Source organism: Pistacia vera, unplaced genomic scaffold (genome assembly GCF_008641045.1).
Source record: "Pistacia vera cultivar Batoury unplaced genomic scaffold, PisVer_v2 Contig243, whole genome shotgun sequence".
Lineage (NCBI taxonomy): Eukaryota > Viridiplantae > Streptophyta > Magnoliopsida > Sapindales > Anacardiaceae > Pistacia > Pistacia vera.
Window position 1 is genome coordinate 223,080 of NW_022196050.1, and position 24,710 is coordinate 247,789.

General features: G+C 33.6%; 1 protein-coding gene and 2 long non-coding RNA genes across 4 annotated transcripts in view; all 3 read right to left on the reverse strand.

Annotated features, from left to right (window-relative positions):
- Positions 1-16,064, reverse strand: part of LOC116131808 (vacuolar protein sorting-associated protein 52 A-like) — a 33,206-nt gene extending 17,142 nt beyond the window's left edge. Inside the window, exons 1-5 of one of the 2 annotated variants that reach the window (XM_031417481.1) lie at positions 15,975-16,064; positions 15,226-15,401; positions 13,184-13,255; positions 11,344-11,420; positions 10,772-10,829 (exon numbers count right to left, since the gene is read on the reverse strand). In XM_031417481.1, the coding sequence (XP_031273341.1) occupies positions 10,772-10,829; positions 11,344-11,420; positions 13,184-13,255; positions 15,226-15,324 (306 nt within the window). In that variant the 5' untranslated portion in view covers positions 15,325-15,401; positions 15,975-16,064. Of the gene's footprint in view, positions 1-10,771; positions 10,830-11,343; positions 11,421-11,507; positions 11,542-13,183; positions 13,256-15,225; positions 15,402-15,974 lie in introns of those variants that run through there. The other variant, XM_031417482.1, reaches the window with a different exon arrangement.
- On the reverse strand, positions 29-1,686 carry LOC116131809. Its single transcript, XR_004128302.1, has 5 exons — positions 1,529-1,686; positions 938-1,037; positions 794-848; positions 598-692; positions 29-88 (listed from the first exon to the last, which is right to left on the reverse strand). It is a non-coding gene; the product is annotated as an uncharacterized LOC116131809 (long non-coding RNA).
- On the reverse strand, positions 8,532-9,611 carry LOC116131810. The gene is made up of 3 exons (XR_004128303.1): positions 9,274-9,611; positions 9,045-9,097; positions 8,532-8,943 (listed from the first exon to the last, which is right to left on the reverse strand). It is a non-coding gene; the product is annotated as an uncharacterized LOC116131810 (long non-coding RNA).
- Positions 16,065-24,710: the final 8,646 nt, after the last annotated feature.

Genomic DNA, 24,710 nt, shown 5'->3' on the forward strand with positions numbered 1-24,710 from the left:
TCATAAAAAAACAACACAGAAGTTACTCACGTCATAGTTTTTACATTCTTCGAGCTCCTTCTCAAGTCCTTCTAGTGATATATCATCACTGCCAAAAACAACAACAGCAATCAACATCTTCACAATAAAATATCTAGTAGTCTGAACAAAAATACAGGACAGTTTACAACTCTTCCCTTACAGTTAATAGCACTCTCCATGACCTATCCCACAAACTTTTCCTAAGAATCTTCTAATCTCTAAAAAGGAAAGAAAATTTATTTCTTTTCCAGGTTTACAAATTAAATTCAGTCAGCATCACTACATGATTGAAAGAGAGTGACCCTTTGGTCACCGGCAAAGGCTTCCAAAGGTGACCCTCTCAAGTTTCCAGCCATTTCCAAGATTTCAGCACCTCAATCAACTCACCCGGAGAACTTACAATCACCCACCATTTATTTCCTTATTTTATGCTAGTTTACTAGCTAATTGTTACTCAAACATTCAGGAAAACTTGAGAATAGTCAAATTCTCTAAAACACAGATCAAATCTTAAACAAATCAACAAACAAAATTCTACATAAATTATACAAAAAGCTTCTACATTTCTTAACTTACCCACTTGCATCTTCCTCAAAATTCAAGTCCCCCACAAATGCGCCTAAATCAAACACATTTGTCTGGGCATCGTTTGCATCACCAAAAGAACCACCCTACATACAATAAATTTTGTATATTTAAAATCCCAACAAAAGCAAACTATCCCAATTCTCATTAAGGTCAAAGCAATTAACACTTCACAAATAAAAATTACCACTTGGTTTGCCACAACATCCGCCATCTTCAAACGCGCACAACAACAGCTTTACCTGCACAAATTTTAAATTTTATTCAAAAGAACTTCAAAATTAAGTGAAAAAATCGAATAATAAGGGTAGTCGTTTAATTGATTGTTTACCTAGAATCGCAACGGATTCGCATTCAACATTTGAACGAAATTGAATTTGAATTTTCAATCTTCAGATTCAGATCAAAAGAGAGTTTCAGATCTTCAGTTGCTGAGGTGAAGAGAAAACCCACATGAATTATTTTGCAAATGAAACAAAGCCAAAATGTCACTTGCCCTAAAACTCATTCAATATTAGTAGCCATCATGTTAATCAAATATTTAATTAAACATGAAAACTCATAACAACACCATCACCATAAACAAACTAAAAAGATAAATGGTAAAATAAGCTCTATGATTAGCAATTAATGAATAGACATAATTGTTATATGAATTTTGCTAAATCAAAATTAAATTTCAAAGCAAGCCCACATCAGAATTTTCCATCAAAATTAAGAACAAACAATCTATACCAATATACAAAGTAAACCCACATCAGAACATGCAGAATTCCGATCATAATTCTGAAAAATTAAAACAAACCCACATCAAAATTCGCCTAAAAAACCGCAAAACAAAATGCCAAACAATTGACCGAGACCCATCTGAGAATCAACCAAAATAAAGAAATGAAACAAGCCAAAATTACAAAAAGCTAACCAATTTGGCATTGATGTTTTTGTTTCTGGTGGTGGCCATGAGGACGAGATCAAAATCAGAACAAAAGGAATAAAGAAAGAAAATGGGGAAAATTGCGACGGTTGACGAGGAAACAGAAAGATTAAAAGGGAATGGGAAGGTTACTCAACAACAACCCTTCTTCTTCTCTCTAAGGAATTTTAGGGGTATTTGTCTAATCGTTTTTAAGTTTTAAAATTAAGAGGACGTGTTTATTTATAGCTTTTTTAAATTGATAAGTTGAGCTTAAAAGAAAAAAAAAAAAAAAAAAAGAGAGGTTTTTTTTTTAGCTTATAAGTACTCTGTTTATAAGCTAGTTTGACCAAGTATATTACTATATTATCTTTGTTTAATTTTAAAACTTTATAGTATACCCTTGTTTAATATAATATCATTTTTAGTTATTTTATAATAAAATACACTTATAAGTTATATTTTACCAAACACGTCAACTACTTATTAGTTACTTATAAGTATTTTAACCAAACACGTAATTGCTTAAAATTAGCTTATAAGCATACAAGCTAATTTTCATAAGCTAGACAAACAGCCTCTAGAGGTACACTAAAGCAATTGCTTTTATTTTATTTTATTTATTTTATGTTTTAAGTTTTTAATTAAAAATGAAAATGTTTATTTACAGTAATAATTATTATTAATTTATCATTTTTAAATTTTTAAATTTTTATTCACTTAGAAAAAACTATTTAAAGGTTATTTTTTTTTAATAATTGGTGACAAATAGAATTAAGGATGTCCTGGGATGTTATTAATTATATTTTTGAAAAATATGTATAATTTGGGAAATTTTTAAAAAATAAATTATTCTAGTAAATTTTTTTCATGCAATAAGATAATTTATGCACGTCTAGATAAAAAAATAATTTTAAACTTTTGAAATAAAAATTAAATTCTTTACCATTTATATACTCAATAACATAATTATTGAACCTGTTTAATGTGACAAACGTCATTAAACATAATGTCTATGGCTGTTAGAGATGAAATATCGAAATTCTCATATGTTTTTATCAGACCCATAAAGGCCCACACATCGACTTTAATTACCAACGTTTAGAAAGACTTGTAATTGGCCTAAATGGTATTACTAAAAAAGATCATGGTTTGGAGATGAGCTTCTAAATGCACTCCTTGAATTGCAATCATCTTTAATTCAATTTTCATTTCTTAATTCTTGTTCTTGGTAATTATTAAGGCTAAAGCAATTAACACTTCACAAATAAAAATTACCACTTGGTTTGCCACAACATCCGCCATCTTCAAACGCGTACAACGACAGCTTTACCTGCACAAATTTTAAATTTTTTTCAAAAGAACTTCAAAATTAAGTAAAAAAATCGAATAATAAGAGTAGTCGTTTAATTGCTTGTTTACCTAGAATCGAAACGGACTCACATTCAACATTTGAACGAAATTGTATTTGAATTTTCAATCTTCAGATTCAGTTCAAAAGAGAGTTTCAAATCTTCAGTTGCTGCATTCTTCATCACTTTGCTGAGCTGTTGTGACTATTCTTGTCGCCTGATTATTTTATTGGTTTCCCTAGGCTCTTAATGAAGAAGCAAAAAGATTTATGGGCCTTTATGGAGCAGCTCTTTGATTTGGGTCAGTCTAGGACTCTCGGCTGGACCAAGTTGTGGAGGTTGGTTGTGAATAGACCTAGCAAAACGGGCGGGTGGGTCGGGTTAGGGTCGAGTCCTAATGGGTACGGTCTCACGAGTACGAGTCCAAACGGGTAAAATTAAACAGGTTTAAAATGTTAGACCCGGACCCCATCATATGCGGGTACGAGTGGACCCGTTGGTGCCCCTTTTTTCTCTCTCCAATTTTCAATTTTTGTAGTTACACCCCCATAATTTCTACGGTTTTCATTTTTTACAATTACACCTCCACATAAAACTACACCAAATAATATCCCCGATTAAAACAAAACATCTATTAAAAATTCATAAATAATTTCCTACTCCACCCAAGGTCAATCCCAGATTCCTAAGTCTATTTTACTGCATTTATTGTCTATGTTTCTCCATAAACTCAATTACTCAAACTTCCTCCTCCTAATATCCTAGTCAACCCAAAGTCAATCCTAGATTCTCAAGTTCATTTTACTGCATTTATTGTCTACGTTTCTCCATAAACTCAAACTTCCTCCTTCGAATTTTGCCATAACTACAAATTCTTCATGACTCTCATCAAGTGAAAATCACTTTTGCGAAAGAAAAATCTAGCTATGGAGACGGAGAAGCTGAGCCAAGAGAGTGGACAATGGAGACAGGAGAAACGACACCGGCGATGAGAGACGGATGATGACGATGAGTCTTTGAGAGAAGGCTAATGAGAGACGATGTTTGAGAGAAGGCTAATGAGAGACGACGTTTGAGAGAAGGCTGATGAGATGAGAGATTGAGTTTGAGAAAAAGTTAGGGATTCATTTGGGTTTCACGATTTGGGGCAAAATGAAAGGGAAAGGGGTTTTTTAATTTTTTGGATAAAAAACAGCTACCCGTGGGTGGACTCGTGTGACCTGCTGACAAAATAGGCTAGTCCGGGTACAGGTCGATACAAAACGGTTTGAAGTCTAAAGACTTGCACCCTATATTATTTTCCCTGGTTTTGGGTCGACCCACGGGTCCGAACCCATTTTGCCAGGTCTAGTTGTGAATGACGGGCTCTCCCTTCTCCTTGGCCATGGGTTGAACGTGGAGGATTCCTTCTGGGCTTGTTACTTGTAGCTTGTACAACTTTTTGACTTTCTTTTTGCCAAGGCCTGGTTGTTGTTATGGGCTTTGATTTTAATGGATTGTATCCTTATGTCTTTTTACGAGTATTTGATTGGATTTGTTTAATTCTTTTTATGCAATTATCGCTTTACAAGAAAAAAAATTATTTTATTGATTTATTGAGTTAAGTAAGGAAATCATATGTGGTATTTTTCATATTTCAATTATTCTCATGATAAGAAATAATGTATTTAATAGTGGGAATGTACAGTAAATCATTGATTTTTATAATGTTTGAAGCATACATGTTGAATTATCTATATTTTTATTCCCATGATTTATAATTTATTATTACTATTATTAGTTTATATAAAAATGAATAGTTGCATATGTGTGGGAATATCATTAAAGTAAATTTATGAGCATGTTGTTAAATACATGAATTTCTTGTTTGGAGTATCTATGGGTGAGATAAGTCATAATTGTCCAAGCAGTCTATTTATTGATATTTATAAATTTCTAGATCTTTTCCTTGGGAAATTTACTTCTCTATATTTTACATATATAACCTACCCAAAAGGGTTCTTATGTACTTTATAATGGAAGCATGAATTAATCAAGAGTATTCTACATGTACAAACTAATTATACAAACTATTCTCCTCAAATTAATGTGACACATCATCTCCTCTTATTTGTTAAGTTTATCTCTAATTTAAAGTCTATGTTCTTTTCCTCTTCTTTTTAATTTATTCATTATGTTGAATGGTTATAATGTTGTTTCATATAGAGAAAAACAAGTAGGAAAGAAAACCTCGGTAATTATATCTGAGTGAATCTCCACAAGTTGAAAATAGTTGATGCAGAGCCTTGTAAGTTCCCACATAGTGTGTAACCTTCTTCTTTCTCTCCCTTTCTTAAGTGGATGTTGAATGGTACAATTCTTGATGAAGGTTTTTCATCTAGGGTTTAGGGTTTAGGGGTTTAGGGTTTTTAGGGTTTTAGGGTTTATGGTTTAGGTTTAAGAGTTTCGGGTTTCGGGTTTCCGGGTTTAGGGTTCAGGGCTTAGGGTTCAGCGTTCAGCGTTTACAGTTTACGGTTCAGGTTTCAAGGTATAGGGTTTAGGATCTGGCTCTGATACCACTGTAAGGAAACAATCTAATAAACGTAGCGGAGAAAAAAAATTTAAAGCATAGATCGATTCCTTTAAAGCCAAGAGCAGAGTACAAATTATACAGTTTATAAGTTAAATCAAAATTATGTAGTAATATTAACGATCAAAGTAAATATTAGAGTTCATACGCACGTTTGGAGGCTCTTTCAAACTTGTCTTTAACTGGGATTTGCTACCAATTCAAAATAAAATCGAATCAACGGTAGTCCACACGAAGATAACCCGAAGAGCTAAAGGGGATTTGCTAGATCCTCTTTAGCTTCAAGAACCAAATTGAATCAAAGAAAACTTTGATTCAATAAACCAAGGGTGGTGTGAGAGTAGAGAAAAAATGGGAGAGAGGGCTGCCTCCTTTCAATGATTGAATAATCACAAAAATTAATTCACCACATAAACCACAAAACACATGCACTTATATAGTGCATGTGAAACCCTATTTCAATGAGGAATAGGCTTAGGCTCCAACCCAAACAACCCTTACGTCCAAACACTCCCAATCATGATATTTTATTTTAATAATATTATTTTAATTAAAATCAATTAATATATTTATTAAAATATATTAACATTTAATAATAATAATAATCCATTTAAATACATATGTACATATATTTAAATATAATCTCACTTATTTAATTTTAACATCAAATTAAATATAGGCAACAACCTCAGCAAATTTAATTGCACTGTGAGATTACCAAAATACCCTTTTGCCCTAAAAGACAAAAACGTCTTTTGCACAAATTAATTCTTAAATTATCTTCTATGTGTGTGACTCATAGGCTCCTCATCATCCCAGCAGTGAGTAGTATTGCAATTAACACTAATTAATCGTCTCACTAGATACAGACCAATATTGGCCCTTAGCAAGGCATCATGGCCACCCGATAGATTCAGATTCAGCAAAATAGCTATCTGTCAACGATATGGTTACCCTGCAATCAAATCCTTTCCTCATCTGTTATCTCATCGAGATTGGGGTATAGAAATAGTGTCAATCTCAGTTTACTCTCGATATATCTGTATTCAGTTACAGTACCAATGACCAAAATAATGAATTGGATTGAGAAACAACTCAATCCCACTGTGATCATAGATTTGTTATCACTGTCATTAATTGAATTGCGTCGTGAGATAACTTCTCCCATACCCAAGAGTGACGAATTCTTTGTCGATCCACTATAGTCTTGATACACTCCTCGATGCAGCCAATCACTACCGTATTGACAGCTCTGAATAGAACTACATTGGGCTAGTGTCTGTTAGAGTAGATGCCTTAGAGCCAATCAATTATTGTAGAATTGACTCTTTGTAATAATGTTTATTAATCAATAATAAAAGGCATTTTATTCTATATCACGTAAATCATTATTATTGCAATATGTATTGATATATGTCCTTAGAATGGTAGAACCGTGACGAGGGTATCAAGTGTTTCAAATCTTGATAGTGAGAACCCTATGAGCACATATGGTGGCCATTCTAGAAACGTNCATTTTTCCCAATAACTTCCAATCAATAATTTTGGTGGAGGAAGTGACAATTTCAATCACCATCTTCTTACCATCCTCTGCCATAATGTATAGCAAATAACTCTCAACTCCACAGATTCACAATAACCTCAACACCAAAACCTCAACACCAAACAACCCAAGCAAACACAACAGCGTCCCAATCTCAAACAACCAGAAGGAGGCTAGCCAAAAGAATTCACAACAACTCCAAGCAAACACAAAAGGATTCACAACAACTCCACGCTCACCGTACCAAACAACAACAGAGAAGAGAGAAACCAGAGGAGAGATTGCAGCCTGCATCAAACAACAGAGAAGAGTGAAACTAAAGGAGAGATTGCTGGAATGAGCAGAAGAGAGGGACAAGATAACTGGAACAGAACCAACATTTTTCGGAAAGGGAGAAACCGAGAACAGAACTCGCTGAAAAGAGAGGAACAAAGGCCAGATGTTGCAGGAGATAACAGAGGTCGTTGGAAAAGAAGAAACCAAGGTCAGACATCACCGGAGATAATAGAGGAACACAGAACAGGTTCAGACGTTGTCGGAAAAAAAGAAACTAAGGGTAGATGTCGTCGAAGAGAGAGAGAAACTAAGGGCAGACGTCAAACAGGTTCAGACGTCACCAGAAAGAGAGAAGCTAAGGGCAGACGACGCCAGAGAGAGAGAAACCATGGACAAAGACGTCACCAGAGATCGCCGATCCCCGGAAAACATAAACGAAGTGGGTTTAAGGGTTCACGCGTTGTCCCGCTCTGATACCATGTTTCAATTTCTATTTTACTTGAATCTCTCAACAGTACAACCTAACAACTATACACACACACACACACTACAATTACATATATACCCTTGACACTACATATACATAATTTGCAACAGAAACAAATATAAATATTAAGGACAGGATAGTGCACAAACTTCACGTGGCAAGTACAAGAGGATCATATAGTATGTAGACTCCAAACCAAACTACCAGATAATCAGAAATGTAATCCAGACACTTTATTCCTTTTTATAGATAAGTACTCTCAAATTGCTTAAAAAAATTAACTAGATAGTGCAATCTGTCGCTTCTTGTGTTACTCATTTAACAATTTAATTTTATACTAACATCTGAATCACTTTGTTCTGCAAATACTCAGACACTACAAGCAAAATTTCATCTCTAAGGAACAAGAGAACCTTGATTTAACAAACATCAGAGATTATCTCTATCATACATCAAGGTATCACAATTTTCCAAAGAGTGTTTTCAACACAATAATCATCATGACCAAAGCCAAGAAGCATTATGAACTCATAGATCTAATCTATGTAGCCTATTGTACAAACTTACACCATGTCAACTCAAGGACTGCAAAAAATAGCAACAGCAATAAACATCTTCACAATAAAATACCTAGTAGTCTGAACAAAAATACAAAACAGTTTAAACCTCTTCTCTTACAGTTAAAAGCACTCTCCTTGACCTATCCCACAAACTTCTTCCTAAGAATCTTCTAAGCAATAATCTCTAAAAAGGAAAGAAAATTTATTTCTTTTCCAGGTTTACAAATTAAATTCAGTCAGCATCACTACATGATGGAAAGAGAGTGACCCTTTTGGTCACCAACAAAGGCTTCCAAAGGTGACCCTCTCAAGTTTCCAGCTATTTCCAAGATTTTAGCACCTCAATCGACTCACCCAGAGAACTTACAATCACCCACCATTTATTTCTTTATTTTAAGTTACTTTACCAACTAATTTTACACAAACATTCAAGAAAACTTGAGAATAGTCAAATTCTCTGAAACACAGACCACACCTTAAACAAATCAATGAACGAAGTTCTACATAAATTATAAAGAAAGCTTCCACAATTCTTAACTTACCCACTTGCATCTTCCTCAAAAGTCAAGTCCCACACAAATGCACCTAAATCAAACACATTTTTCTCGGCATCATTTGCATCACCAAAAGAACCACCCTACATACAATAAAATTTTCATATTTAAAATCCCAACAAAAGCAAACTATCCAATTTCTCAATAAGGGCAAAGAAATTGACACCTCACAAATAAAAATTACCACTTGGTTTGCCACAACATTCGCCATCTTCAGACGTGCACAACAGCTTCAACCTACACAAATTTAAAAAAAATTCAAAAGAACCTCAAAATTAAGTGAAAAAAAAAATCGTATAATAAGATTGGATATTCATTTAATTGCTTGTTCAAAATCTTTCCATTGCTTGTACTGTTGTGGATATTGCAGTGAAGGCGCAGCTGTAGTGCCCGAATTGTAAGTTGGCAATTACCTCTGTAGGGTAGTTTGAGTATTGATGAGAATTTTAATTTTCATTACTGTGCCAACGCCTCTGTAGGGTAGTTTGAGTATTGATGAGAATTATAATTTTCATTACTGTCTTCATTCCACGAGTTTGTCTGATTATTGTAACCGCTACTTGGATAACTTCTAGCTTTTTGATAATCACCAAGATGGTAGTAAGTGCCTGAATAACTTGCAGGACAAGGATAAGACCTTGAATTCAAAAACGAAGAAATTGGCTGATAAGGAGCACCTGTATTTTGATATGCTCCTACGGGCTAGGAGTATGAATGGTTAGGTTGCTGCTGATAGTTGCTATAGTAACCTGGGTATNGTTTTTTTGTTTTTGCTATAAATTCATTGTACATTTCATTATGAAGAAACAAGAAAATATTTCTCCACAGTAGGTAAAAGTACATTCCTTGGTAACTACACATGTAAATATAAGGCACAATTAGGCACAAGTCATGTTGTATCAATTAGTGTCTACAACACCAATTTTTTAATTCAAGGAGTATCATGCAAATCATAGATAGTATTTTTTTTTTCTAGGAAACAAGAAATTTTGTATTAGGAAAAAATAAGAAACAAAATAACGAACAAGCTGACCAACAAAAGAAGGACAAGCTGTCCTAAAGTTTCAAAAACTATAGAAGAGAAAAGTCAGCTCAAATCTATTGATATATGAAACCCTAGCCTAGAAATCAAGAAAAGCCTTTTCCAATTAGGCTATTGAAGCTCCCAACTTTGAAGAATAAAGAACAATGAAAGATTAAGAATAGAAAAGAAAAATATATCACACTTACATCTGCTCCTTACATGACGATAAGAATTTCTTATAGATGCAAGCCACAACTTTTACAAATCCAAAGTTCTCATTCCGTAAATCCTTCTAAACTCTTTGTTCTAGCTGATCAGTAATCTGTGAAGACAAGACACTAAAAGATATTTTATTCCTTTTTACTGATAAATACTCTCAAATTGCTTAAAAGAATTAACTAGAAAGTGCAATCTGTCGCTTCCTGTGTTTCTCATTTAACAATTTAATTTTATACTAACATCTGAATCACTTTGTTCTGCAAATACTCAGACACTACAGGCAAAATTTCACCTCTGAGGAACAAGACAACCTTGATTTGACAAACATCAGAGATTATCTCTATCATAAATCAAGATATCACAATTTTCCAATAGTGTTCTCGACACAATAATCATCAAGCGGTATGAAACTATAGATCTAATCTATGTAGCCTATTGTACAAACTTACACCATGTCGACTCAACGAGTCACACACATTAAAGAACAAGAACATCCACGCTACTTTCACTTGTTTTTTATCCTCAACCAGCAGTTCCTATCTCAAACAAAGTTATAAATACAATGCTACCTTACCTTACCCTAGTTCCCCATATAACAACCACAAATGCAAAAACCACAAAAACGAGACTATAGCTTCATAAAAAAACAACACAAAAGTTACACTCACATCATAGTTTTTACATTCTTCAAGCTCCTTCTCAAGTCCTTCCAATGATATATCATCACTGCCAAAAACAGTAACAGCAATCAACATCTTCACAATAAAATACCTAGTAGTCTGAACAAAAAGACAAGATAGTTTACAACTCTTCTCTTACAGTTAATAGCACTCTCCATGACCTATCCCACAAACTTTTCCTAAAAATCTTCTAAGCAATAATCTCTAAAAAGGAAAGAAAAATTATTTCTTTTCCAGGTTTACAAATTAAATTCAGTCAGCATCACTACATGATTGAAAGAGAGTGACACTTGGTCACCGGCAAAGGCTTCCAAAGGTGACCCTCTCAAGTTTCCAGCTATTTCCAAGATTTCAGCACCTCAATCAACTCACCCAAAGAACTTACAATCACCCACTATTTATTTCTTTATTTTAAGTTACTTTACCAACTAATTTTACTCAAACATTCAAGAAAACTTGAGAATAGTCAAATTCTCTAAAACACATATCACAACTTAAACAAATCAACGAACAAAGTTCTACATAAATTATACAAAAAGCTTCCACAATTCTTAACTTACCCACTTGCATCTTCGTCAAAAGTCAAGTCCCCCACAAATGTGCTTAAATCAAACACATTTTTTTGAAAAGAACCACCCTACATACAATAAAATTTTCATATTTAAAATCCCAACAAAAGCAAACTATGCAAAGCAATTAACACTTCACAAATAAAAATTACCACTTGGTTTGCCACAACATTCGCCATCTTCAGACGCTCACAACAGCTTCACCTACACAAATTTAAAAAAAAATTCAAAAGAATTTCAAAATTAAGTGAAAAAAAAACGTATAATAAGATTGGATATTCGTTTAATTGCTTGTTTACCTAGAATCAAAATGGATTTGCGTTCAAAATCTGTCCATTGCTTGTACTGTTGTGGATATTGCAGTGAAGGCCTGTAGTACCAAAATTGTAAGTGCCAGTTGCCTCTGCAGGGTAGTTTGAGTATTGATGAGAATTATAATTTGCATAACTGCCTTCATTCCATGAGTTCGTCTGATTATTGTAACCGCTAGTTGGATAACTTCCAGCTTTCTGATAATCACCAAGATGGTATTAAGTGCCTGAATAACTTGCAGGCCCAGGATAAGACCCTGAATTCGGAAATGAAGAAATAGGCTGATAAGGAGCACTCGTATTTTGATATGCTCCTACAGGCTGGGAGTATATATATAAGGGCTTTGTATGTATTGTGAATAAAAAGATAAAGACACTAAATTAATAACAAGATGCAATAAGTACAAATTATTAACAAGCCACCTACAACGCTCAATGAAAAGGCTTCTACTTAAAGATTAATACACCAAGAATGTTGTGTGTTATAATAGCCTAATCATATATTATATATTTTTAAACCAAACAGGTAGTGTGTGGTCGTCATGTAAATTGGTAAGAATGTAAAACTTGCAAATCAGATTTAATAAGTTTACTTATTGGAGCTAATTATCAGGTAGAGGGGCAGTAACATCCATACAAGTAATCTACTAGGTTGGAAGAGTGGATGTAATTATTTATAGTGGTTTCAGGTAGTTTTCAAGGATTAATTTAGTAAACAACTCATCTTATTCCATTATGCTCCATTCCCTTTACGATGAAAACAAACAGCTACACACATTTTCATACTGCATTACATCCATAAGCAGAGTTCACTTAGACATGAGACAGAAGCAAGAGCTCTTTGACTTGACATAAGTAGACTAGGAAAAATGAAACCTGAAGATATGTAAAATAGGCGACCTTTTTCATATATCCAACTTGGATCCAAGAAGAAACTAAATTCGGCTAAAGTTCTGAACCAAATAATTATTGCTTACCTCTACTAGAATCAAAAACTGAAAATACAAGGGATGAAAATTTAAAAGCAATGCTGTGAACTTCAGTATATTGATAGAGTGAGTTGCAATTCTATTATAAATCAATCAGAGCAACTAAATCAACAATTTTTCCTTCCTACTACACATTGCTACAAATTTGCTAAAGAACATCACAACCTGAAACCCAAATTAATACATCGACATCCACTACTATTTACTTCTAGCTAAGATAACCACACACTACTTTTCTTCTTCTTTGTTATAACCCAGAAATGCTCAACAAACTTCAATTCAAAACCTAGCTAAGAAAAGCATATAATAGCAGAAACAATGCATTATAATCTAATTTTAATTGATTTATCCGCTAGATCAACAAATTTTATTTTTGAACAGATAAACCCTAATAAAAGCTACAAATTCTACTAAACATATTCCAGCTATCAATTTAACAATAACATAAACAAAATTTCTACTGGTTTATACAACACAATTCATCCATTCAAATTAAAAACATGAAATAAATATAAAAAGAAAAATAATTACCTCAACCAAATTAAGGTCAAGTGAAGCCACGGTTAGAGTATTGCCTCCTTGATTCATCATCTCATTAACATCCTAATTTTAATTCACTGTAAAAAATTATATAACAAAGCCAAAACCCTAAATATGAAACTGAACAACTCTTAACCTTCCAAAATAAAACTAAAATAAAATAAAAAAAACCCTTCAAAATCGAGTAACTTCAGTTTGAAAGATCTTGGGATCAAAAGATAATAAAATCAACGAAAAGAATAGAGAAAAAATTGATGAATTTATTGTATTAAAAAAAGGGTCGCTGGAGACTGAGGTGAGAAAGAGCCGTTGGAGGCTGAGGCTATTGGAGAAAGTTTTAAAGAGTGTAGAGAAAAAATAGGAAAAACATCGTTTATAAAGAAGTCTAAGAATTTATTTAGTTGAAGAATTATTCTGTTTTTATTTTTATTAATTAATAGAATTATTCTTTTCTATCAATTTATTTAGTTAAAGAGAAAACTTTAAAAAGTAGGTAAATTTTGGCATTCTACGTCATTAATGGTCATCAACTTTGAATTCTGTTTAAAACACGAGATTTAATCAACAATACATTGCATTAAAAAAAGAAAAAACACTCAGATTTTATTATAACAACTATCTAAACACTTCAATTTCCAATTCTTGCTCTAACTGAGAATCATAATGAATGTCGTTTCCAAGTTATACAACACAAAATTAGTAAACACGTAAATAACTTGATTTCCAAACGTGAATATTATATAAATACTTGTAGACATTTCTACAAACAAAGAGTTAAAAGGATCAAGGATGTGAAGTTCTCTCACGCATTTCTTCAAACATAAACGAAAAGAATTTAATATTCATACAATAAATAGATAAATAAATAATTAACAAAAGCTTGTTTTCATTCAGGGAACATTCCAACCTGCTTCTTAACGTTTCCCAATATAAGTATTAAACTTTTGCATTTTTTTTAGAAAGTACAAATATGGCGAACTGGTGATGGTACGCTATGGAATATTGGCAATGGTTTGGTTCAAGGTGATTTCCGAAGCCCAAATTAGGTCCAGTACAAAAATATATGGACAGCCCAATGTCAGCCCAAACTCAGAAATATTTACTTTTATTTCTTTGTTCATCTCTTATGCCACAAGCATATAATACGATTAAATACTTTAGAGTGTGTGATATTTTTTTATTGTGATGATCATATTTATGTGAAGATGGCATGAATTTTTTGGAGGACTTATTAAATAATCATATAATTTGGATTATATTTACATCATTTTTGTGTAGATCGCTATCCATGTCTTAGTATGATAGAAACTTGTTGACTCAAAAAAATATGTATTAATGTTTATGAAGACCAATCCAATAACAATAGTTTTTGTTGTCATAATAACCAATCAAATCAGTGCATTAAGTTTAATTAGGAAATTCTAACAGCAGATGCAAAGGCGGCAAAACCAGTTGATACAAGAAGGACCAACAAATAAGTAGCACAAACAAAGAAATAAAAGCTTCTCCACAATTTTTATATGCCATTAACAATATACACACTTGCTAAACAACCATAAAAATGAAAGGAAAGCATTAACAAATACATAACAGCTCCAAAAAGGTTGAATATTCAAGTAGCTACACAGTTTAATGTTATTGAAATTCAGAAATACCATCCAATTTCTACAACAAAACAAAGCAGCATTGGTATTGAAATTCAAGTTTTGAAACCCAGAAGCAAATATGAATAGTTAACATTTTTCAATTTATCAAAACAGATATATCTTTAGCATAGTTTCTAAAAACTCTATTTGCTCCTATGTTCACTTCATCTTGCTATAATTATCTAAATGAAACACAAGATAATAGAATCATAGCCAGCCTACAACCATTTACCACATTTACAAGAAGATGTTAGAGATTTTGGGACACTAAAAAATCATCAATGTCTACTACTCTAGACTAGGTAAGACTTCTTATAATTATATCGTAGCTCAATGCTTCTCACCATACACAACTTATACATAACTTTTTTAAAGAAATTCCACTACCTGTGTAATCTCTTCTAGGGTACTAATCATTTGCGCTTTGCCTTTTAAGTCAGATATGACTGCACCAACTGCCATGTTAATACCACTACGTAAATCCATCACATTTACACCAGCAGCTACAGATTTGCAGCCTTCTGTTAGTATTGCCTGAGTCAGGACAGTAGCACAAGTTGTACCTGCAAAAGAGATAAGTAGCAAATCTCCAGCGATAAGAACTACTTAAGTGATGTGAAAGAACCCATATTGAAAAAGATTACGTCTCCTCTGAAGGCTGTTAGTTCGTACTGGAGTCTACACACTGAGGCTTTCATAGTATAATCATATAACCACTGAAATTGATAGGACCAAAACAATACTCAAATTTGTGCTTCCAACATTTAAAGTTGATGGCTAGCTGTACAAATACTGGTTTTCTTCTAGGCATGCATGTGTAGAATCTATTAGAGTACGACTGTCATCAAAGCCAAAGAAATGACCGCCATTCCAAGTTGACTCGTGCATATAAACTTCAAGAAGGTTAAAATCAGGACATTACTCAAAGACTCAATTCAAAAAAGAAAGCAAAACCCAAGCAACTTAAAGTTGAGGATTTCTTGAGGTTTTGTAATGTTTTTTCTTAAGTTGCTTTGCTTTTCCAATCTGCCAACCAAAAATAACTCAACCCAACTCATCATCTAGAATCATATGAATCCATGAAAAATTCTAGTAGGTTACCAAAATAAAGTCAAGAAACAGTAAGAAGAAATTACCATCTCCAGCGGCTGTATTAGTTGCACTCGCAACCTGCTTTACAAGATCTGCACCAACATTCTTGGCCTTGTCTTTGAATTTAATGCCTTTTGCCATATTGACACCATCCTTTGTGACCTTTGGATCCCCTCTACTTTTCTCAATAATCACATTACGGCTCTGAATCAATGAATTAGGAATGAAAAACACTAAGAAGAAAACAAGAAAATTCTCAATTTATATTGAGCCTCTACTCATCTTACTATAATGGATCAAAAATATATTACACTAATCAAAATATAATTTCTCTGGAAACATAAGAAAGAATGGATACCTTAGGTCCCATTGTAACTTTCACAGCTTCTACAACCTCAGATACACCTTGCAACATTGCGGCCTAAACTCCAGCTCCAAAATTTATGTCCTTAGCCACATAGTTCCTATTGGATATAACCTTGCTATATACTTTTTTCCATTCAAACCATTAACAGAGCAACAAGAATGTATGACAAGCATACAACATTATCCTCTATAAAAACTCAAGGTAAACAACTAAGCTATTGCACCCACATCATTAACACTTACGTCATGGATGGCAAGTCAAATGCCCAAACCCAAGTTTCGCTGAGGAAAAACATTTTAGCTACATGATATATGTTCAGCAAACACTAAATACCATTGACTTAAGGAATAACAAAGAAATCCTAGAGAGTAGTTACTATCTGGACATCAGGAATTTCAACACTAACGTAGGACAAGTATAAAACATCATGATATATGATACTTGATACTTGATACTTGATAGCATATAACTAAGCTATTTCACCCATCTCATAGGTGGCAATTAAACGGCTTCCAAGAGAAAATTAGCAGTAACTAAGGAACAAAGCAGGGTTAACATTCCCAAAACAAGATTGGAAGCATTGGTGAAGAGAAAAATGAAACCCAAATGCAACACAGATTTCATAGACCAACAACAAATAATTTTGTAGCAAATTACTTAATACTTCAACATAGAAATACAGTAATATTTAAACTGACCACATAAGTTACAGATGAAGTCAGTGAACTTCATGAAAGGATTTATGTAGCCCTTGCAATGAGAGCATCAAATTGGACCACTTTCTCCAAAGTCCACAGTCTATGAAACAAGAAAAGTTGTATTAAAGAGACGAAATGCATTGGTAGAGGTAATTGTTATTTCATTAAAAAACAAATGCAGTAATCACTGAGATTTTAATCTGAACAAAAGTTATACTCAGGCAATATTCATGCATTACCTGTACAGGCTCAGATGGACAACGAAGGGCCAATGGTTGGACCAACAAAGCCAGCTGCATCCCTGATGTTGCCAAAAGGTCAAAAATGAGAATATTATTAATGAATTCAATGAAACTAATTACAGCACACAAATAACAGTCACCCATATTAAAGGGAAATAGACACTATTATTAAAGGTCAGCTGTACGTGGAACCTTTCATATCTCTTTTATTATCTTCAATATATGAGATCATTTAAAAGAAAAATTGCTGCACATAAAACAACATTCACCTGTGTATATTAAGTATTTGATCAACACCTGATTGATTGTGCACCTCATGTAATGCGGACTGCAGTTCCCAGTGTCCATGGCAATGAAGTCACTTGTAGAAGGCTTTAAACAAATAAATAAGGAATCAGAATGTCCAATGGAAAAAATGCACTATGGATCTCACACAAAAGCAAATTAATTATGTTACAGCAGCAAAGAAACCAGGTGAAATGAAAAAAAAAAAAAAAAAGGAAGAGCTAGGTCAAAGATTAAATTTCAGAACATATACCCAAATAGCAAATTAAATCAAGTAAATTTTTCACTCTTTTTCAGAATTGGTAGATAATATACTGGAGGAGGATTAGCCTGATTGCCATGATGGGTTTCATACATGATAACTGAGGAACTTGGATCGGGCCTTGGAATTTGAGTAGAATCAACCTTTGATTGCCCTACCCAGGGAACTCCAGCTTGGCGCACAATATGGTAGTCGATTGACTTCGTGGTGGTGGAGTCATTCCAAACATTCCTGGTACAAATTCTAGGAAAACCACAACGGATATTAAAAACAAAACAAAACTCATGGCATATTTTAAAGAACAATATCTTGGGCAATAGATGCCACAATCAAATTTTCCAGATGCCAAAGCTTAACTCACACACACAACACAATCAAATGATAAACAAATGTACTGAATAGAGAGAGAGAGTGTGTGTTAGAGCAGAGAAGACAATACAGTACAAGAAACATAAGGATAGCAATGTATAAAGGAAAATAAAATGCTCCCCAACTTGTTCCTCTTTTTTCTTTGTTGGCATTTATGCAGTTCTTACTTATCCAAAAGAACAAAATGAATAAATGTAAAACTCAAAGGATCAATATCTTTTATCCCCTACTAAAGATACTTACTCGCCAAGATTTCAAGGGAAAGCTCCCAACTCTCTCATCTCCATTTCTTCTTGACATATCTGATCTACATTGTTCTGTGCTCTATACAGCTTGTAGAACTCTGCTAAACGAGCAATATCCTGGCTTCTATCTATGGTTCCTCCCCCTCTTTTTGCCAGATTTTGCGAAATATTTTATCAGAGAGACAGGGAAAACATGTTAGTAAAACCCACATTTAGCAGAGAACATATAACCTGATACACCTGACTCAGGCAAGAAAATATAGGTACATGAGGGGTAGATTTTAAAGACAAAATTCACCTTTTAGTTTCTTCCAGGACCTCTTTTTTTTTTTTAATTATTTTATAAACATGAAAATGTTATTAAAGAAAGATTAAATCACAGAAAGGTGTACCAGTAGTCCACAACACAAATTTGTATTTCATAAAATTTAAGAAACAACAGCACCCCAATCCCATTGATCAAGGAAAAAGGAACCTCCATTAAATGCTTTGTCATTGAAGCCCACAAAAAGCAGAAGTATCTCTCTCCCATGAAAGGCCCAAGAACGAGAATTAAACTAAACCTTGGTGATCTTGAAGGACCTTGTAGTCTAAATTAATCACGTACTCGTTCCTGGCATCAAAGTTGACTTTGTGCATGGGACCATCCCTGGATGAACCACATGCATCAGTTGGCAAAGAACCGCACCAAAACATGCCTACAATTTCAATTCAAAGATCCAAACAAATTTTTCTCAATAACAGAAAACAATAGAAAAGAAATTAGGGTTATAAATTGAAGATAAAATAAAGAAGAAAAACCTCTTCGACTTTGGAGAGTTTATCCAAGAGTGAAGCCGAATACATCATGCCGATATTAGTTGCCATGTCTGTATTTCTTTCATTCCAACGGCTCTTTAGTTCGAGAGAGAGAGAGAGAGGATTTAAAATGAGTGAAGAGCGAGACTTTTTCATCACTAATTCATTTATAGACAAGCCCAAACTCATAACGACCCAATATCCTAATTTTTTTTTCTATTATGAGGTATTGCGTGTGGATCTTTAGATCATATATGCTCTTCAATTATATAAAAGCCCAAACTCATAACCGTCCAGTATTTCTTATTGTTTTACAATTTTATTGATCTATCCTAATTCCTATGGTTTCAAAAAAAAAATATTTTTTAATAATTTATAAGAGGCTGTTGGTAAATATGATAGCTCTATTTTTTTATATGTATGAATTAATTATTCAATTATGAAATTCATTTTATTTTCTTATACAATATTTTACATCAATGTAAAACACTTACGAAGAACAATTTAGTCAACCTTATTTAAAAATTAATTTTTGAGCAAATATAATTCTCATAATCAGTTTTTTATATGTAGCTAATAGATAATAAGTGATTAATTCTTAAAAAACTACCATTATTTGAGCAAAGAACCTCCTACTATAGCTTGGCCAATTCTTTTCTAGTTGAATTGATTTTAAGTGAATTGTGATTGGGTCCCTTCAAGCTCTTTCTCAACGATATTCTTAATCATTACTTAAAACCAACAACCACTTTTTTCATCAAACACCTAATTAAATCAATCATCTACCTTACCAAATCGTCAAAACTATAATAGTTAATATTTTTTTTTATGGAATAGACTGTTTATCACAAATACGACAAGGAAATTGAAGAGTGCAATATTAGTGTGAATTATATTATATAATAATTTATTGTATATTTTGATGATAAGCAGAATTGTTACTTGAATTGGCTGCAAATTCCTGGGTAAAGAGTAAGAGGACCCTCAACCTTTTATGAGAAATATTACAGCAGATAAAACAATAGTCACCCCTGTATATTAAACAAACCAGTAAAATTCTTCATGTTGGAGTCATAACTAGTAAAACCTCAAACGAAACCAAGGGTAGAAGTAGCAATCTTATAAACTTGAAAAGAAAAGGAACAATTTAACAAGAAATTATCAACACATACTTATAATGGAAACCTCATTTTACCACAATACAGCGAGAAATCCTTTGATCAAAGTAAAAAATCGTCATTTAGAATGTCAAAGATCTGAAACTCACACATTTCTCTGTCTTTTGATCAGTAATAAAATATGGAGATATATAGACTCTTCCAAGCTTCATTCCTTCCGTTATCCAAAGTATTTCCATCCTATACTATTTGCATATTAATGCATAAGCTTGACCTATTTGTAAAAGTTCAATGGCATAATATAGTTAAAGGAATAAAAGTTCTTATAGCAACAGTAATCACTCCTTCCTTTCCAACTTTTTCTATTGCTCTTGCTATCAATTCTCCAATCTCACGTTCACCACCATTTGCAGAGATAGTGGCAACCTATTCATAACATACCAATTTCTTTGAATTGCTATTGACAAAGACAAAAGTTATCAGCTTGGCTTTTTACTATAGCATCAAGTAAGTGACCCTTCTGAAACAATGATTCAGAAAGGTGTATCCAGATGCTATTAAGTTTAGGTAATGATCTTCGCATTCCCAGTTAAGGACACCTTAGAGAAGATGATCTAAAAGATTAAGTCATCCAAGGACATAAAGCTACTAATCATCCACTGTTTGCTATATATTGTTCCATATCTAACTCATATAAGGCAGAACATCAGCTCTGCTTTATCACTGTAGCATCCATAAAGATTTTAAAACTTACTGAGTCAAAAAGGTGTACATAGATGCCTTTTCTTTGTTTTGTTTTTTAACATATCTAAACTGGATGGATGAATAAATATCTATACACAGGAAGCATTAAAAAAGGATATAAGAGAGAGAGAGAGAGAGAGCATGCATATGCACAGGTTTAATACCTTCGATTAGGCCCAATTCCTGATACAACTGTATCACTTATTGTGAGAATAGCTACTTTGAAAGTGTCCTCAGAAACATCTGTACTTGCCTCTTTGGTTGTGCTTTCTTTCATTGTAGAAGCCAAAACTGATCCTAAGCCAGTCTCAATAATACCAGTACTACTAAAATCTGAAATTGTGATGGCTGACACCGAAGTTCCAACAGAAATTAAACTGCCACCTGCTGGCAACTCCTACAAGGCATTGGTTGATTTGCTCATCTGATGGCCAGTTGACACAACCCGTCCCGAATTTCCTCATCCCGTAGGATCCGGGCGCTCCCACAAGACTCAGATACCCGAGACGTGCCATGTAAAAAAACAGCGAAACCTGTTAAAGACATACTTTTCCTGAATAACATCATAGTATTTCCATTTCCAACATCTCAAAAAAAGACATGCAACATCTTTCGTTTTACAAAAGAAAAGAGTTAGGGAAACTTGTGGTATCAGATTTTCCACTATACTAGACATTCCAAAATATGAAACAAAAGGAATACATAAAGGAAAACATGAGTTCTTGAAACGAAAGTCCAAATTTACAATGCGACATAAATATAAAACCCACATAAAAGATGTCAACGCATGGCACAACCCTGAGTGGAGGCTCACACTCGGCACGATCTCCGGAAGGTCCTGGTGGGGGGAAAAAACATTTAAAAAGGGGGTGAGCTGAAATACTAGTGAGTGGGGAAAAGGGGGAGTTTGCAAAACATTCGTCAAACAAAAGTTATGGCATGCAATGGTCTTATAAAATACAGAAAACAACATGATTCCATGAACATTCTTTTTGGTGGCAGCTAATCATCCATGTATGCATAACTCATTTCTAATTGTTCTAAGTATTATAATGATCAATTAAACTGACAACAATTTCTGAATCCTAGCTATCACTAAATGCTGAAAATTCTTTATTGAGAACTTAAAGAATAGCGTAAATGCTTATGCTTCTAAAGACAATGTTTCTATAAACATGCTACAAACATCAAATGTTTCATAACTAATGCAAACTATCCATCAGATATTGAAACTGAAACTATTAACTGTAGGCTGGTATCTGAAAACTTTAAACTGATATCTGTTCGAAACAGTAAACTGATACTAAAGGTTCTCACCACAACTAGTACCTGGGGAAAAATCTCGATACCTGGCGGGCATCCCACATACAGGCAGAGCTGGGAAATACATCTCGATACCGGCAAGATCTATCATCGCGGGGCAGAGCCTGAAGAAAACTATCTCATAACCTGGCGGACAAACTCAACGCCAGGCAGAGCACTAAATCTCAATACGCATGCGCAGAGCCTGAAGACCAAATATCTCAATACCCAGCAGAACCTGCATCGCGTGGGCAGAGTGAAACTGGGGAATGGGTACTTGTAGGTGGTTTTAGCACCACAACATACTCATGCATAATCTCATGTAACATGTAAGTCAAGAGTATATTACGTATATGCTTATAAATCATACTATATGACATAATATTTAGAAATCGCATATAGGGGTGAAACTGCAATTTTCTAAACATGTTTCAAAAACTGACGGTATAACCCAGATTAAAAATTACTTCAACACATGATCTTAGCATATAACCGATAGAAATCATAAGCAAATATCACTTTTAAAAGTCAAAACTATAAACACGTTATAATGATAATTAAACCCGAGAGCAAATAATAATAATAATAATTCATATAAGGATAAATCATGCCAACATATGAGATTTCATGGAAAATAGGGGAGTAAAGTGCAAGTTTTTAAAACATATTTCCAAAACTAACAAATCACCACATTATAATATTACCAAGAAATCATATCAACATCACAAATCTCAACTCATATGCAGTTCAACCAATTTCCAAGCTCTAAATTGTAACATTTCCTTTAACATGAATATATCAATACATGGGTGAAAAATTAAAACTGTAAAAAAAATGTTTTCAAAACTGACAGTTTAGCCCTTTTCAATTACTCACTAACTTCTACCTTCCCAAATAAAAAAAGACGTCACAACCGTGAAACCTTTACCAAATTAGGAAGTTTATCAATATAATTATGAACCCAGATTTTATGATCACCAAAAAAAAAATAATTTAATCCTTACAAAACAAAGGGGTTATAGCAAAAATATAATATATATAAAAGAAACCATGAATCCCAAGGAATGTCATACAATCATAAATGAGAAGTACCTTTTTTTTTTTTTTTTACTTTCAAGACTTACTATTTCAGACTTTCTATAAACTATTACTCATTACAACAAATAGCATTCAAACGTAGTGTTCATAACATATTTTATCTTATTTAACAAAATCCCAGCAACTTACCAACACACTGCCAACCTAATACACATCATAAGAAACCAATTTAAAGCAATTCTTCTACAATAAAATATATCCCAAATCCAGCTGAAGCATGGGAGAACAAGCAATCACACAAACTTCACATATAATCCAAAAACTCATCAAAACATTAACATGCAGACATAAGCTCAAGCTTTTAAGAAAGATTTAATGACATGCAACACAAGACCAGATTGATGCAGTATCACTCTTTCTATGTCAGCCGAACACATGCAAGCAACGGAGCCACAGTCAACGGTAAGTTGTATCAAACAATATAGATAATACATTCACTTAACAAGCAATCGAAAAAGTTTAGATTTTGGAAAAGTTTTAAAGAAACCACTCACACAAAAAATTAGCTCAACCCGAAATACCCAGCTGCTCCAAGCATCATCCTTCTCTTCACCTCACTTTCTCTCCCTCATTTATCTTTTCTTTCCCTTCTCCTTCGGCCGAACGTTCTCTTTCCTTCTTCCTTCTTTTCTCCCTTCTCTCTCTCCTTTCTCTCTTTCTTTTCTTTTTCTCGGTTTTCTTCTCCCCACTTTCTTCTTCTTCATTTGGGCGAGCAGCCCAAATTTATAAAAACAATTTTTTTCTTCTTCTTATAATAGCCCCCAAATTCTCTTATTCTAATATAACCCTGCCACATATCTTTTCCTTGCAAAAACACCCAGATTTTGTGCCCTTGCTACATGCAAACCCAACAGTTTCCATTTCTTCGTTTTCACCATAACCAAACTTTAAAATTTGACAGAAAAGTCCTCCTTATAAACAAAACCAAAGGAAATATATATTATTAGAATGGGGTTTTACACCAGTGCTCTCAGCAACAAATCTGAAACACATTAAAGAACATTTTATTGGTAATGTTAATGCACCAGGAAAGTGGAAATGGTCCAACTCTCACACCCCATATACACAGAAGAATTTAGGTCCTGGTGGTTGCAATTGAATCCCAATCCTGAAACCAGATCTGAAGCCGCCTGGAAAACATGGCTAAACAACTTACCCGGATGCCTGATCGATCATCGGATTTCATCTAACAATAGCACGATGAAATTCTGGTCATACTCTACTGTCTTCACGGCTGGAGAAGACGAGCCTG